Genomic DNA, 17,871 nt, shown 5'->3' with positions numbered 1-17,871 from the left:
TAGAAAGCTGGGTAAGCGACTCTTAACCGGAGGTGTTGTATGCGAAGGTAACATATGGAAGAGCGATACCGCAACCACAGTGGCCCGGCCCGGTAAAACGTACATTGCCAACATATCACTGAGAGTACGGTTGAGGCGTTTGGTGAGGGAATTTAGTGTGATAGGCATGGTCAGCTTCTTTTGGAGAGCAGTAACGAGGAATACCATTGGCAAATCTGGAGAAAAAGCAGCGACCGTTGTCGCTAAGAAGTTGGCGGAGAGCTCCATGATTTAGGAGGGTGGATGTGTAGGCCAGTTGGTGAGACATGAAGGAGCTAGACACCGCAGCGGACGCGGGACAGAGAAAGAAGACCGCCCTGTGTCGTCTTCTTTCTCTGTCCCGTGTCCGCTGCGGTGTCTAGCTCCATGATGTAGTATGAGGAAAGTCAGCAACATCAGTAGCAGTACTGGTTGAAAGTACCCGAGTGATTCTGTAGCGAGCAGCATAGTACGTGCGAACTGCAAGCCATCTGTTGCTGGAGGATTACTCAGGACGGGGTTCCAAAAGGTGATACATAGGCGACGCGGTAGAAAAGTCTCAGGCGGACAGCAATAGGTTGGAGCAAGCCCGCTGAAAGATTGGCAGGGCATTTCAAGCGCTGGCACTGGCGCAGGTACGCACATAGCGCCGTACAGAAGGGTAGCGACGGGGCCAAGTGAAGTGACCACGCACGCGGTCGTAAGTTCGCGAGACACCAAAATGACCAGCAGTGAGATCATTGAGCTCTTGGAGGATATCAGTGCGAAGGCGGACGTTAGTGCAAAGGGAGCACAGTGGCCGAAACTGGCATAGTACAGGGTTAACTGGAGAGATATTGAAGAAGCCTTTGCCTTGCAGTGGGTGCATCATGCAGATGGTGATGATGATGATGATGATGAGGAAAGAAATCACTCTTTTCCGTTGTTTACCTATCCACATCAGCTGTCCCTTCGCCAATATCATCCTGTAAACGATATTCTTTTCACAGATGTGAGGGATTTAAGCTAGGCTGCAGTCATTTAGATCAGTTCGTTGCACATGACGTCCCACAGTTCATGCAGTTACTGTAGAGCCTGATAACAGGGCACATGAACAGGGTCCCTTAACATGGCTCATTAACAGGGCTCTTTGCTAGGGCCTCTCAGATGCCCATGTATTTGTCGGTTCACATTTGGACTCCTGATCAATGCCTGACGCACATTAAGACTAGGAGTTCGGTTTTAGGTTGCCCCAGTTGCGAACGTGAACATTCGTGCACTTGTCTGACGCTTTCGGGGCCCACAGTCTTTGTGCCAGAAACGCCTCACTGGGCAAGGTTGCATAAGGCCTCACTGGGTGAGGTCTTATCTCGGGGGTATTATAAAGCGAGCCAACAGTTAGACTTCTCGGACAACTTCCAGTTTTCTGACGCCATTTTCGGTCGGCATTTGTGGTGCGGCAACATCTATTCCGTTGAAATAGCCTTACGTTACCTTGTAACGCCATCGAGTCCTTGATTGATGACAACGCTGCGTGTTCTCAAGAATGGGGTCCTTATGCTTGTGCATAAAAAGGGTCATCGACCAAACGGTTCTGTCGGTGGGTCAGTAGTTGCCCTTTTTAAGTCCGACAGAATATATTTATAATGTTATGCAATGCATTTATTGTATATTTTTGTATATTCTAATGCATAATAAATATATTATGCGGGCAAAAGTTCTATTTTTGACATATTTATAATGATGCTCAAATATTACTCGAAGCTTATGAAGAAAGAATCCGTTTTAGTGGCTAATTGTAGGGACAAAAATATAAAATTAAATACAATATGTTCGAAGTGCATTTTTAGCACAGCTTTTTTTCGCTAAGGGTATACTAGCCCTTAGTATGCACACTTGATTAAAACTTCCAGCGCCTTGTTGCCTGTTCTAAAGTGCTCCTCCATTCCGAGATTGTTGAGCGTTATTTCGGATTTCTGCATGCATAATTTTTGAAATAAGCGTTCTGCTCTGCCTGTCTACGATACTTTGCATTGGAGAAGAGATCAGCGAATCGCACATTACTAAGATGATCTGCACTGTATCTTATCTCAAAATGTTCTCAATCCAGGCCTGTGAATACCTCTTGTAAAGACTGTAAATATCATTCGCGAGATACTGTTTCCCTGCCTGACACCACTCCTTACTGTAATTTTATTGGTGACTTTATGATGCACTATGGTGGCTCTGTTCCCGGTTACATACATGTTCCACTATTATTATTCAAGCCTTACCAACAAGATTTCGCATTAAGTACGGCCAAATCCTTAATAGAGCCTAAGTTTATTTATTTATTTAGAGATACTGTGAATCCACTGGGGATTTCAACAGGAAGGGCGCTGGAATAAGGTACATCAAAGTATAAACTACAACAACGTCAATGAATAATGGACGCAGAGTGAACCAGAACAAGGATTGAAGGGCAGTATAAAACGACTACAGTGTCGCACTTAATTAAGGTTCAATACATAAAAGTCATGGGTACAGCAATAGGATCGTCGGATTGTACAGTTAGTTAAAGACAAGATAACATAATCAATACATGGGATATATGTGAGATTAGAAACGAACAAGCACTGGTAAGAAAAGTAGCAAGGCAATAAGAAGGAAGTTGCTAACAAAGGCTCAGAATTCAAGTGTGTTTATGAGTGAAGATAATTTTCTACCGACTGAGTGAAGATATCTAGTGATGTGCGGCGGGTAATGGAGTGGTCAAGGGTGTTCCATTCTCTTATTGTAAGTGGAAAAAAGGAGTATTTCAGGCAGTCAGTACGAAATGTGTGCTCTTTTAATGTTTCTGAATGTCTGTGACGTGTAGGTCTTGTCTCTGGGGCCATCAGGTACCTAGTTTTATCAAGGTTAAGCTGATTATGGAGTAACTGGTAAAGTAATTTTGGTCGTGCAAGTTTAGCTCTATTTTCCAGAGTGAGAATGCTGGCTGTCTTGAGTAGTTCGGTGGGTGAGTCAGTAGGCCTGTATTTGTTAAACACAAATCTTACTGCCTTTCTTTGGATAGCTTCTAATTTTCCTATGAGATATTTAGTATGCGGAAACCATGCAACGTTCGCGTATTCGAGTACCGATCGTACGAAAGCGTTGTATGCAATTAGTTTTGTTGGAGGAGGAACTTGTTGAAGATGCCTTTTGAGGAACAGGAGTCTTTTAACGGCGGCTGATGTGACATTGGTGATATGTGAATCCCATCTGAGATCATGGAATATTATTATACCGAGGTATTTATAGCTGTTAACTCGAGTGGGGGGGGGGCGTTGATGACAACGCAAGTGTAGGACGACTGATGTTTCTTTCTGGTTATTGTGAGAAGAGCGGACTTATTAATGTTAAGGGCCATCTGCCAGTCTTTACACCACCTAGATACGGATTCTGCAGCGAGGTTTAGGGACATGTGGTCATCTGGTGTGTTAATTTCGCGGTAATTTCGCGGTAGTTATTTGATATAACTCCTTATTTTCAGCAAAGGAGAAAAATGGCGTTCGAGGAGGCGCCTCTTCACGCCGTCGTTCCATTTCCGAATCTTGGAGGACTTCATGCCCACCATCAACTCCGAGTCCATGGTACTCGTGACGAAGCTGGAGAAACTATCCCGCGCGGACAAGACGTTTGACGTGGTGCATCTCGTCACTTTGTGCACACTGGACATCATATGCAGTGAGTCGCTTCCTATGGAAGCTGTTGCATTGCTTATGATGACATCTCTCTGCTTCATGCGCCTCGTCTACAAGACCACGCCAGCTGTGACTGATAACCGCGCTGCTCTAGAGAGATTAAGTGTGTGTGGACTACGATTTGTTCGCGATACGCTACCAAACCGATGAGAAAATCACTCAGTCGACAAATCGACCGATCAATGATTAAAGTTTCTTTTTTATCCTAACCTTTTTTATCCTCACGCACAGGAAAAGAGCGAGAAAAATGTTGTTTTCGTTTCCTGCGCTTCTTCCTCTAGACTGCTTGAGAGGCCAACAGGAATTACCTGAACCACTTTATATGGCAATAGGAGTCGTACCAATTAGCTTAAAATACAAATATAATTCTTTTTCACTATTTTAGAATAATCTGTTGACATAAAATGTGAAGAGAATCGGAAATTTGGGCAAACTTTTCTTTCTATAAAAAAATAGTTGAAATGAAGTAACCGTGAATAAGTAACCCAGCGTTAACGGCATATAAATCTAAGCTTCTTTCATTATCAAAACATTATAAAAACAAATTAAGCCACATAACTGCTACAAAGCGTCCATACGATGCAAATTATAAAATATGAGACGCATCATGCTGACGAACGGATCAAAATGAACCAAATATCCTCATAAGAACCCTCCTGTAAACTTGAACTTCGTAGCTCTGAATGTTTCGAAAGTCGTTTCATTTCTGTTGTCGCCGTCACAAACTTCACAACCACTGCGACGGATATCAAGGGGTCAGTGTGATATGATTCCGATCCCAGTCCTACAGCCCGTGATAGAAGCATGGGTGGATGATCGATGTTAGGCGCGCCCGCTTTGAAACTTAGTGGTGGCAAGTGTCACCATGCTCGGTATTCTTTTTTTCTTTATACTTATCTAGCCAATCTGTTTTAATTACGGGTAATATCTATATATTCCCCATTTTCCTTTACATATAAATAGTAATGATTTACATTAGATCATTTCTTTTAATTCTTAACATGTATCTTTAAGTCAGCCCCCGCGTTTGAGCCACGAATCTTTCAATAGCATTTTGCTAATGTGAGCCGCAGATACATTCACATTACCTTTGTTATCTCAAAACACCAGGGTCTCAGGGAGAGTGAGTGTGTCTGTATCGACATCTGGATAAATGCTGCAACAATCTGTTAAGAAGTGTTCTGTTGTTTCGAGATTTATCACACACAGAAAACTCAAGGGTGGAAGGGTAGTTGGGTGAGTGGATGGACGGACGGACGGACGGACATTTCCTGCGCTATAATGGATGGATGGATGGATGGATGGATGGATGGATGGATGGATGGATGGATGGACGGACGGACGGACGGACGGACGGACGGACGGACGGACGGGTGGGTGGGTGGGTGGGTGGGTGGGTGGGTGGGTGGGTGGGTGGGTGGGTGGATGGATGGATGGATGGATGGATGGATGGAGAGCCTCTCCCTTGAAACGGGGGGTGGTGGGAGTTTATTCACTTATTTACAAATACTCCAGGGCGTTCTCGGGCCCATGCAGGAGTGGATATGAGGTAGAAAAAAATGACAATAGTGGACTGTACAACGCAAACAATTATATGGGCAAATAAAAACCAAATAACAATTTTTTCATTACAGAGACATCACACTGGGAAAGACGTTAGATCAAGGTTATTTACATGACCTAAGGAAGATTCGATTGTGTCGCAGTTCACCACAGTAGGTGGTAGTTTATTCCAGTAACAGATAGCTGAAGGAAACAAAGAACATTTGTGCACATTAATGTGGCTTATTAGTTTTTTATGCATATTAATGTGGCTTATTCGTTGGCGAAGTGCTTCAACAATCCGAGTTCTCGAGGAGCGTCGGTATGGCTTGTGAAGGTATGTTTCTTTTGTTGCCGGTGTGCCGGTTAATAGTGCCGGTTAGCCAGCACCTATGATGGGCAAATAGGTCTAAATAATTTCGCGGCTATAAGAAAGCAACGGAAAAGTGTTCTTCTGCCACTCCTATAGCTCAAGGTATTCTGCTTGCTGGGAAAATCTTCTCTTATTTTTTTTTTGGTAGCCACTAACAGGCCGGAAATCATTTGCGGCTTCCCTTGGGTGTGCGTGACATATTATTTTCGGAGATGCTTTCGAGCCAAAACTACTATTCAAACAACTGTGAGTTGATCCGTGCAGCACACCCGAAAGGGGAGGTACTCTACCGATGGGAGAATGGAAACACACAACAGTGGACGATATCTACCCAAAAGACAGCGACAGCGGAGCGATTGCTAGCGGCGTCACCGAAGAAGCAAGGGCTTCTGCTACACTGAACGTTAAAGCGTTTAGCTCTACTAGTTAGTACTACCGTATAAACTTCCTTATTCGTAGCAAAATGGCAGACATAGACAGGAAAAAAGAGTCCTAGCGGTTGGCCTCTAATTTTCCGTCTAGTCGGCATTAGCCATTTCTCTTCGAATCATGACTACAATATAATTACATGAAGTGAACTCTGTTCTAGTTCCTACATATTCGCGCTAGTCCACTTTGGCCTGCCAAAATGTGAATGAAAGTGTTTTGTCCCAACAACTGCGACACAAGCCTGCTGTCCTTGTTCATTCGCCTTAGCTAGTCTAGCACAGCAGTGCCCTTGACTACACAACCAAATGATCTGACAGTTTTTTCTGACTTCATAGTAAGCAGTTTTGAATAACACAGCCTGATATAGTTTTGCGGAAATAAAGTTTGCAGAATAAAATTGTGTAACCTATACACTTTCACATCGCAAAAAAGCCAGCTGAAAAGTGTAGATAAGTATTTATTTTCTATCAACGATCAGGGGAGAAGAGGTTAAAACCTCCACTCGCAGCTTGACTGGGCCTCGCCCCCTGCATGGAAACGACAGGTAGCACTTAACAGCAAAACATATCCAAGACATACTTCCGAACCGCAAAACTGTTCACATGGTAAACGTACAGTGCCAATAGTGAAAATACATGGAAACAAATTCTGAAGCTCTGTAATGAAGTTTAAGAAAACGGAATTTCCACAACCATGCTAAAAGATGAAACACTATGAAGCTCTGAATGCTTCGGAATTGCCGTGCCGTTGTATTCGAACACCGCGCTCGAAGAGGAGTCTGTTATTACACAATTAGTGCGTCAGTTTTATTGAATAAAAAGTGCCTTGAGCTTCCTAGCATTCAGCTGTAAATTGTAGCCATTGTCAGGCAAAAAAGAATAGCAGGGGCAAGGTCTACAGAGTCTTAGTATTTGCACATATAAACTTTGCGCAGAAATCAGCTTGGTGGTACTGCCTAAATGATCTGCAAAAATTTGCTGTACCTGCTGGTGGAGAGTTGCTCTAACTAGCACGTGAAACATTTCCCATATCTTGGATAGTAGTGGTAGTAGTCTAAAACTTTATTCCGCAAAATGAGACGGGGTTTAGGATAGGGTTTAGGATCTTGGATAGGGCTGCGGTTTCTGAGGATAGAAAACTCCGGTATTTTTTTCGGCTCTAGTTGGGGGTGGATTTGTTTGACATAAAAAAGAGTAAAAACCAAAACAAGAATGAAATAATGAGTGTAAATTTTAAAGAAAACCAATCACTATGGTGTTTTAATTATTTTTCATGCAAAAAACACTTAGCTAGTATTGAATTTAGCGTAGCTACTAGCGTATGACAGATATCTCTTTTTCGTTGTTGGGATGTACCGAGAAATAATCAAATATTCACAGTGCTATGCGCTGAAATCATTATTGGGCTATTGCTTCTCGTTTTGCAGAGACAGTTATGGGAACCAATATATCTGCGCAGACCAATGAACACAGCCCTTACGTAGCAGCAGTGAGCAGGTGAGTCTTACCCGGAAATCACACAATCTTCGCTAGTGGGGTACCACGCACAGGGGAAAATTAAGGGCATCTAAAAACGTTTACTAGCCTGACAGCAGCGAGCATTTCCCCATAACAAGGTCATTACTTTAACTGTTCACATGTGGCCCTCTGTGCATCCTGGACACCTCAATTACCGCACGAAAAGAAAGTTCAGCGTTGTTTCCTTTCCTTTTACCCCGTTAGCTCATTGCTGGCGAGAAAGAAGACTTCCCTTCGCGCATTGTTGGCCCGGCCAATCCCCCGCCGCGGTGTTGTGCCATTAAGCCTAAGGGCATCATCATCATCATCATCAGTCGTAAGTCGGGGCCCCTGGAGCCCTGTACTCGACGACAAATACTTTCGAGAGCAAAGAATGGTTTTCACTTACTGAGTTGTAAATCTGAGGCCACTTCGTATTTACGAGGTCTGTTAGAAAAGTATCCGACCTTTGGCCGTTAAAAAAAAACTTGCATAACTGGAGCGTTGCAAACCTAGTCATCTTTAAAGTAGTCTACTTGGGACTCCACACATTTCTCCCAGCGGTGCTGCCATTGTGGGAAGTATTCCGAAAAGGCCCTTTTCGGAATGGAGTTTAGCTCAGCTGTAGTTGCAGCCATAATGTTCTTCCTTGCCTGAAATCGCGCTCCTTTCAATGGCCTTTTGATTTTGGGAACCAGCCAGAAATCGCAGGGGCCATATCAGGACAGCAAGGAGTCTGTTGAACTACAGGAGTCTGATTTTTCACAAAAAAATCTGATTCGAGTGCGAGGAATGTGCAGGAGCATTGGCGCGATGGGTGCGCCAATTTCCTGTTGACCTCAGCTCCGGGTTCTTGCGCCGCACAGCATCACGTAGGCAACGGAGGACATCCTTGTAGTACTCTTTGGTCATTGTTTGACCCTGTAGAGTGCGTACTCGTGGTCTGCCACACAGAGGGTGTCAAAGAAAGCACTCAGCATCACTTTCACATTGCTGCGCAATTGGCGGGCCTTCTTAAGTCTTGGTGACGTGGAATGCTTCCACTCTGACGACTGGGATCTGGTTTCCGGGTCGTACCTGTACACCCAAGACTCGTCACTAGTGATTATGATGTTGATGAAGTCGGGGTCACTGTTTGCGGAATCTAGCATGTCCTGTGAGACTTCAACACGAAGCTGCTTTTGCTCCACCGTGAGCAGCTTCGGCACGAATTTCGCTGCAACTCTCTCCATGGCCAAACCTTCGGTGATAATGGAATGTGCGGAGAAATTGCTCATGTCCACCTCTTCCTCAATTTCTCGGATAGTCACGCGACAGTCCTGCATCACCATGGCGTTCAGTTCGGCAATGACCTGGTCATTTTGGCATGTTGATGGCCGATTGGAGCGTGGCTCGTTCTCCACCGATGTGCGGCCGTCTTTAAAACAATTGTAACACTGCTTAAACTGTGTGCTGCTCATAGCATCTTCACCGAAAGCCGTCTGAATATTTCGAATGGTTTCCACTCGGCTGTCGCCAAGTTTATGGCAAAATTTGTTGCAGTAGCGCTGCTCCTTTCACTCCGCCATTTTCCTTGCAATAAAAAACCGACGAGAGCACTGCACACTGCCTCACTCAAACGCTGCTTCCCAGCGACTGACGCTATCGGCAGGCGGGAAAAAATTAATGCATGCGCATGAAGGTTCAAGGTCGCCTGATGCAAGCGCAATTGTCTCATATTCATCAGGTGTTCGCAAAAAAAAAATAAAGTCGGATACTTTTATAACAGACCTCGTATGTGCGATTAACAAAGGAAGGGCAATCGCGTTTGTTTCATTTCTTACTGTCGACAGACAGAAGTCATATCAGCAGGTTAGTTTTTCGGACAAATATAACTCTGTTCACCTAAGCAGATATTTGTTAGCCTACTACACTGGAGAAAAAGATTAACAACCTATGTCTAGGGCACTTTATAAACAGCCGCTGATCCGTTAACAAAGATCCTTGATGAAACTGAGATTTATTATACATGTGTAACACCTAGAGGAAGATAATAACAAGTAGAATAATACTCCCGTAGCGCTGAAGAAACGAAGTCCTTTGGCTCAACGCCAAGAAATCGCAAACTCGACGTTTGCGATTTCAAATACTGAAGGCATGACGTCATTTTACTTCCTTGAAAGACGTTGATGCCTGCTCAGTCCTGTTGTCTGTAACAACTCGGCGCTACGAAAGGGCAATGCTCTTTCTGGAAGTCAAACCGTGAACTTAACACGTACAAAAACATGGCATTTTTCTATACTCAGCCCAAATCTGTTTGCAAAGCGTTACAGTCAGTGGCAGGATTTTGAAATGTTTTGTGGAACTTCCCTCCTGCCATTATGCAGAATATTGCCACGTATCACTGTAGTGGCCGTTCTTTCGCGCTCAATACCGCAAGAAAAGGGTGTTATCATCTTTGTTTGTGACGCAAGAAGCGACTGGACTAATCGTGATTCATCACAGGTAAGAACAGCTGCATCTACGTTTTTCCAGATTAATGTAGATGATCTTGAACTCCTATCTCGAAGTTTCCTCGCCGGCTTTAAATTGAATGATGCCACGAGCGGCGGGCATTCGTAGTTCGACGACTGACGAGCACGTTTGTTGCTTACGCCGCCGCCGAGTGATTCAATTCTTTCGCGGGCGCATGTCAGCCCAAATGAAGAGCTTCGTTTGCAAGTTTTGTTCCTGTCTTCCTGACTGCTCGATTGCCGTCACTACAACGTGACAATATGAAAGGCCTATTGAAACTTATATGGCTGTCATAAAGTGCATTTTTTGTTGCTAGGGCATTTCCAAAGTAACCTTTCTTTTTGCCGACTCCATTTTATAAAACGAAAGCAACGTGTCTATGACAACTATTCGTAGCAGCTGGCGCAGCTCTGCATCGGCACACACCTAACCCTGCATGCGCATTTCTAATTCGTAACGCCTTCCTCCTCCTTCTCTTTCAGGGTGGGCGAGCTATTCGTGGAGCGTGTCTTCAGGCCCATACTCCACGCGGATTTCATATACAGGTGGTCCCCCATGGGCAGAGAGTACCGGAAATGCCTCCACACGCTGCACTCCTTCACGCGCAAGGTATGCGGTGTTTTTTTACAGTAATAAAAACTTTGGGAAGGCGTACAACTAAACTCAGCCCAGTGTTCTCTTTATTTTTATTGTATGTTAATCGGTTGTCATTCTTGCTAAATAATGCATGCGAAGTAACGGAGCTTGAGTAGTCATTGAGGAATAAGAATACGCTTAAATATCACTCAAATGACTCGTTTCCACGCATTATCCTAGCGCAGTGATGACCACTTTATGCATCACTCTTGAAGGGGCCTTGCACATTTCGTGTTCAGGTGGAGTAATTGACTCCGCGCTTGTGAAGTGAGCATTAGGAGTATGAAAACTTATTATTGCCCTAAGATTGATCTGTTTCTCAACAGGAATGGCGTATCGCACTACGCTAGATCCATGCTCAGTTCTTTCTGCACTAAAGATATTAGTAGTAGTAGTAGAAGATTTTTATTCGGTCATAATTTACAGGCCGAGCATGTCGACCGCCTGGCCGACCATAAGTCGCTGTTCTTCCTCCCCTTCAGCGCCAGGCCAGTCGAGCCAGGTGGTGATGGGTAAAGAAGGTGGGGGATAGGAGCCCGACTGATGAGATATTATAACTTTTATAAAAATCGATGGTGGGCATTAAGAAAACGATGTTACCTACCTTTTACGTCATCTTTCGTGAGCGTGTCGCTACACCGTATTGTTTCTGAGTTACAACGGAAAAAGAAAGCAAATATATTGACACGTTTACACTTTTCACCACCATGAAACGACTTTGATATCTTTGTCTCCCCTACATTACTCTGCTCTGCTAACAGCAACCACCCTTGCCCACCTGCCGTTTAGGTGCCGTTTGTATATCAATATAATATATGTATCTTTTATTAGATTTTTATACAAGTGCTTGAAGTGGCACACGTTCGTAAGTCAGCTTGCGACATTTCTGATAACAGGATATACAGAATCAGTTAATTCGAGCAAACACTGAATGGGACAGCAGGGCGGTGGAGGTGAGCACATGCACAAAATATCAATACAGCACTTCAGGTAAAGGAATGAAGTCAGGAAGTTTTAGTTGTGTTTGCTATCTTTAGAGTGATGCGCCGCTCATCATAAAACGGGAGGCCATGTGAATGACAACCAGAAGCTGTAAATAATGTTTAAATGAATGTTTCTCACATAGTGTTTCGGTTTGAACGCCCCAACGGCGGCTGTGACATCAGAGACATGTTCTGATTATGTGAGGCATACAGCATTACCAGCAATTCGGCATAGTGCCCAGGCACTGCCGCCAACCCTAGCAGCTTAAAGCACTTCGTTGGCAGACACTCGGTGATTTGCCTTCTTTCATACTTTACACATGATGTCAGCGCAATATTTTTCAACGGTGAAAACATTACGTCACGTCCTGACAGCCAAGAAAAATACTTATAGATCAACACCGATGTGCGACGTGCGCATGACGCGGTGGCGCTGCTGTCGGCGGCTGGAACGACTGAGGAAAATCTTGATGTGAAAAGTAGGCTTAGCGCCCACACGAGTACCTGGTAGCAAAAGTTTACAGTGCGGTTTTTTGATTTTACAGTGCAACTGCGACGTCGTCTCTTCGTAGCGAATAACACCGTTCATCCTAGAATCGATCCTGACTGTATGGAGCGTAATTTAGAAAGCGATGTATGTTTAAAACCCCAACGCATGTAGTTACTCCTGGCTCGGACTACGGACCGCGAGCGTGGCCATAGAAACGCATGCAAGAAAAACCTTTCAGAAATATTTTTCTTATTTCACAGTGTACCAAGGAAGGCGGCTGTTAGTGAACAGTTGGCTAGTGCTCTTAAGAAAGCTTTGCTCTTAAGAAAGGCTAGTGCTCTTAAGAAAGAATACTAAGAAAGACAAAGTATGGCGCTTTGTTTCGAAGCTATCTTTTGAAAAACGGCGCGATAAATGTGTGTTGTGAAGCCCGAAATACGCTCGAAATGCGCTCTATTCGCTGTGTGTTTCCCTGAATCATGCCAGCTGCCTACGAAGGGCCGCCTCCATCAACACTCCTGGAGATGGTGAAAAATATTTCTGGAAGCTTTCCTTGTCTAATTACCGGGCTCCCGTTCCGTACCGACAGCCGGGAGTCATTCCCATCCGTAGATGTTTTAAATAATACACCGCATTCAAAATGACGCTTGAAACTCCCAGAAACTGTTCTAGGGTGAACGTGGTTATTCTTCACGGAGGGATGACATCGTAGTTGCAGTGCGAAATCAGAAAACTGCGATAAAAAATTGGCTGAGGCTTAGCTTGGTTAAGCCCGGTAATTGCTAAAGCAATTTCCCCTGGCTGCGCCTAGGTTGGCTGGCGGTGTGTCTTGGTGGTGCTCTTAGTAAGGGTTATGTTATCAAAGTTAACCATTCGTTACACACTCTTAGAAAAAAAGGTAGCGAAAACGTAGTAACGGCTGCTGTTATAACCTTTTTTAACCCTTACTACCTATGTACTATGTTGCTACGGCGTTGTTACTACCTCGAAAGAAAATTAAGTAGTAACAAGTTAGTAACTTCTGCTGTTACTCCGTTTTTTGGCAGTTACTACACTTGTACTACCTCATTATAACCTCGGTAGTATCCATTACTACTTTGATCTGGAAATGGATAAACGGAATATGCACATGTATGTATACTAACATTCCCGGTGACATTGCTACTCAATGTCCCATGTTTTTATGTAATGAAAAGGCTTTCCTAATTGGCAGCAAATGTAACAAAATTGCCAGTGCTGTTTTTTGTTTTCAATACAATATATACGCCGCATGTATGTGTTCCATTCTTTAGTTTGATTTCTTAATTGCACTTTTTCACCAACCCCAAGCTATTGCGCCTGACTTGTGCTCATTTTTCCTTCTGGTTTACTACAAGATGCACAAAAATGGGCGTGAGTTTCTGGTGTCATGTTCATGCATTCCTTGTTACATTAGAAAGTCACCACGAAGTCAGGTATTCATGTCTTTCGACAATAAAACTCAGCAGAGACTCTTTTTCGTTAACACAGAAGATTTCCTTATGTCATTGGCCATCAGCCACTGAAGTGACTTTTCTCGCCGTTAACCCCTATGCAGAAATATACCACAACAGACTCAGATGTTATTTCACACGAATTTGTCTCATGCCATTGCCTTTGTGGTACGCACAAAGGCATGCAGGAAATACATGCAGCAAGCGCCCGAGGCACTAAGAGGAAAGGGGGCGGGGGGGGGGGGCTATAATTTATGCTTTTATGACAGTGTCGGCAGTCTGGAAAGAGAGAGGTTGCTTACTGGCCAGTGAAGGTTTTCTTGAAAGAAAAAACATTATGCATGTCGACAGCTATTGAAACATTACACGGAAAATTCGAGTGCAGTTTTGCACAACGCTGTGGTCTATACCAAGGATTAGGAGCGCCAAGACAGTAAAACGGAAAGCTGTCGTTCTGAGACTTGTTTCCCAAGCGGTTTGATACGGCCAATGCGCTGTATGACAAGGCTCAGAATACGTTGGCACTCCCAACAGGCCTGAAAGGTCCTGCTCAACAACGTTGTTGTCCCGTGCGAGCATGTAGATGCTGCTGCTACGGAATGGAAAGAACAAGAAACAACTGTGGCTGCACATACCACGCCACATAAGTCGACTATAGTTAACGTCTGGTAAAACGTCTGTCGGTGGGGTCTTATCGCCCGATAAGCCTCACCAATGTAGATTATGAGATATTCATGAAGATTCTGGCAAAGCGAATTCAGGGCGTCATGACCATGCTAGTGGGGAGTCATCAAACTTGCGGTATCAAGGGTCGGAGCATCGCCACTAATATACATATAGCGCGAAGTGTTCTTGAATGCTGCGATGCACTAGGCGACAGGGTGGCAATGATGCAGCTAGATCTCGCAAAGGCCTTTGACCGTGTATCTCAGGAAGTTCTGTTCAGATTGCTAGATCATGCTAATGTGGGCTGTGTAATAACGGAGGGCGTACTAATGGCGTACGCGAACTGCACAACGCGCGTCATTGTTAATGGGGAGCTGACTGAAAGCCTACACGTACGCTCTTCAGTGAGGCAGGGATGTCCTTTGTCACCCCTCTTGATCGCAATCTATCTCGAGCCCCTTTGTCTGGCTATACTAAACTCTGAGTGTATAACTGGCTTCAGGTTACTGTCAGCGCATGTAAAAATCTTAGCTTATGCCTACGACATCGCCGTGTTCTGCTCATGTAGACAGAGTATCTGTGAAGCCACGGCTGTTGTTGAGAAGTTTTCCAAATGCACCGGGGCGCAAATAAATTGGGAGAAGAGTTATGGATTCTGGCATGGTGACTGGGAGGAAACGCCAGACTATTACTCCCGACTTCGGTGGGTCACAACTCCGACGACGTATCTTGGAGTACCGGTGAACTCTTATAGCAACCCCGAACCATACTGGAATGAACAGGTGGCAATGGCAAAGGAGAAGGCCAGTGGGTGGCAGGGGCGACCACTATCAACGTTCTCGCGCGCCACTGTGTGTAACCTGTTCCTCATCTCCAAGATATGGTATGTCATGAATGTGTTGAGCGCCTCGCGAATCAATATTCAAAGGATCCATCAGGTTTTTGCTGTTCGCACAGTTATGCAAGTTCGTTTATGTCGATTGCTACCAGGAGTTGTAGTATGCTCTGTTGAAAACATGCGTGGTACCGTGAGAGGTTGTCTGCGTGAAGTTGTGCTTGCGTACAGACTGTTACAAGTGCGATTTTCAATGCAATACCTCTCCAATGTCACTAGAAAAAATCTGTATAAAGATTTAATTGAATCAATGCTCCCTGTACCCATTTACCGATTGTCAAACTGCGGAGGCCCAGGAGCAGATGTGGTCAAAAGGGTTAAAAGAATGACAGTTTACCCATCTTTGAAAACTTTCTTCTTCAAACTTAACACCGGAACACTGTCGGTCAAAACGTGGATGCATGATAAAGGACTCTTTGTCCCTTGGTCAACAGTTGTTTTCTATGTAAAAAACCTGAAACAATAGATGACGTGTTTTTAGATTTTGGGATGCGTTTTTCTTCTGGGATGTGCTTCAAAGAACCTTAAAGAAAGATTTACCGCTACACCCGCATGGCATCAGGTTCTTACCGGTAGGAAAACAGGACATCCCTTATGACACTATTATGCTCCTTGGCCTGCATAGTTTATGGAAAACAAGGACACAATTCAACAATGCAGAAGTAGCTGTGAGATCTCCACGCGAGCATTTCATTGAAGGTGTCATACGTCTGAGGGAAGTGTATCAGGCACTGCCTGATCAGCCAACTTGATTAAATGTGTTGGATGACTTGGTTGAACTGAAAAAAATTTAACCTGCCGTGTCAGTGCAAGTGTTGCTGACATGTTTTACTTCTTTGTACCCGTTGTGAAAATGCACCAAGAAAAGAAAGTGCAATAAGTGGGGTGGCGTAGTGGCTTTTGCTTTTCCACAAATAATCGGTGGAAAAACGTGCCGAAAGAAACCGAACGCTTGCTACAATCTCTTTGTAGTAACCAAAAGTTCCACCAGAGAGCTCTTCTGTGAATACCACAAACTCCGGCAGCAGTCGCCGCAGCTTCACTTGGCACACGGTGCGCAAGAACGGGTCTGTGACGTCGCGAAAAAACAAAAAAACGGTTCACCAGCTGTCTTAAAAAGAGGTGCCCTAGCCCTAGCCCCCAGTCTTTTACCCGCCGGAACAGGTTCGTTCTGCTGCAACGTTCCCATTCGGACGCCCATATGAAAACTGAAAAAATCCTGTGTGTTTTCCCAGAGCCCATGTACAGGGCCTTGTACAGTGGAGGCCCGGGAGGGGATGTTTTAAAAAGGGTGAAGAAAATGCAGGTGCCAGCAGGAGTAAAGACTTTCTTTTTTAAGTTACACACCGGGACGTTACCAGTTAAAAAGTTTCTAGAGGGAAAGGATTTCTTTTTACCGTGGGGATCGAACTACTTAATTTGTAAACAGCCTGAAACAATAGACCATGTTTTTTTGCATTGCTGGGAAGGGGTTTATTTTTGGGACGTGTTACAAAGGACCATAAAGAAAGAGCTACCACTTGACGCGCACGGAATTCGCTATTTAAGCACTGATAATGAGGATGGGGCACCTTTTGATCTCATAATGCTCTTGGGCCTCCACTGTATATGGCGCTCCAGAATGGCAGGCTACCATTGTGACAAAGACGCACGACCGGCCCGAATTTATTTTCGGGAAAGCGTGGACTGGTTTCTTGCAATCCAAAAAGCAGCTGCGGAGCCTCCCGAGTGGCTCTCAAGACGAGCCGTTGTGTATGTTGCGGGAATTTTAAGCTGACGAAGCCAGTCTCGTGCTGGCTGACCACGACAGTGTCGTATGTATATAGCGTTGTGTGTATTTTTGTTGTGCAATGTCATGAGCCAAAGACAGGCAATAAAGAAAGAAGTGGGGTGGCGTAGTGGTTAGCGTGGTAGGATAGGGAGTCTAAGCTCCGCAGATCGAATCCTGGTGAAAGCAGGCATTTTTTTCTTTTTTGTTTTTGCTCCACTTTCTTTATTTTGGCTCTTATTCTTATAGGCATAAGATCCTAATGTCAAAAGTCATTTCTAAAGAAAGTCATTAGATTTTTTCTTAAGATGTTTTATCTCCAGAGGTAGTAAATGTTACTACCTTGCAGTTACTACGTACAGTTACTACCTAGATAGTCATATATGTGATGGTTATTGCTACTCCAAAATGCAGTAACCTCAACTACCTTTATTTTAGAGTGCAGCCGAATCTTCTTCAGAGTTTGTACGTAATCGCCGAGCTGTATATTGAGCACGTCGTCTCGAAAGTCGTTCTTCGCGTTCTTCTTCTGTCTCCGTAGCTCGTTGTTTCTTTCTGGTTTCACACTGGCGAGCCGCCTTCTCTTTAAGCTTGGCAGTAGACGGCATCCTACACAGTACGGCAGATCCGCCGTTGGTAGCTACCGCCGCTCCACACTGACGGCGCGAGCTAGAGCCCTGGTTTTTCGCAGATGGTGTGATGTCACTCCGGCTGTAGCGCCCCTAGCGGAGAATCGCGAGGCTTACCGCTGTTGGTAGCTATTTAAGCCCGTTGTGCTTTAAGCGGTGCGGGCCGGGCGCTATTATTTTTCTTTCCTTTTTACACGCCCACACTAATTTTTGTTGGTAGCTACCGCCGCTCCACACTGACCGCGCGAACTGTGGCCCTGGCTTTTCGCAGATGGTG

General features: G+C 44.6%; 1 protein-coding gene across 1 annotated transcript in view; it reads left to right on the top strand.

The window, feature by feature from the left end:
• The window catches only part of LOC149334264 (cytochrome P450 4c3-like), a 61,520-nt gene that overhangs the window by 25,352 nt on the left and 18,297 nt on the right, over positions 1 to 17,871 (top strand). The window contains exons 6-8 of the mRNA XM_089555098.1: positions 3,512 to 3,705; positions 7,493 to 7,562; positions 10,538 to 10,664. Coding sequence (XP_089411224.1) covers positions 3,512 to 3,705; positions 7,493 to 7,562; positions 10,538 to 10,664 — 391 coding nt within the window. The remainder of the gene's footprint in view (positions 1 to 3,511; positions 3,706 to 7,492; positions 7,563 to 10,537; positions 10,665 to 17,871) is intronic.

This window comes from Amblyomma mixtum, chromosome 8 (genome assembly GCF_055824585.1).
Source record: "Amblyomma mixtum isolate Tamu chromosome 8, ASM5582458v1, whole genome shotgun sequence".
Taxonomy (NCBI): domain Eukaryota; kingdom Metazoa; phylum Arthropoda; class Arachnida; order Ixodida; family Ixodidae; genus Amblyomma; species Amblyomma mixtum.
This window is presented reverse-complemented; position numbering and strand designations above follow the sequence as displayed.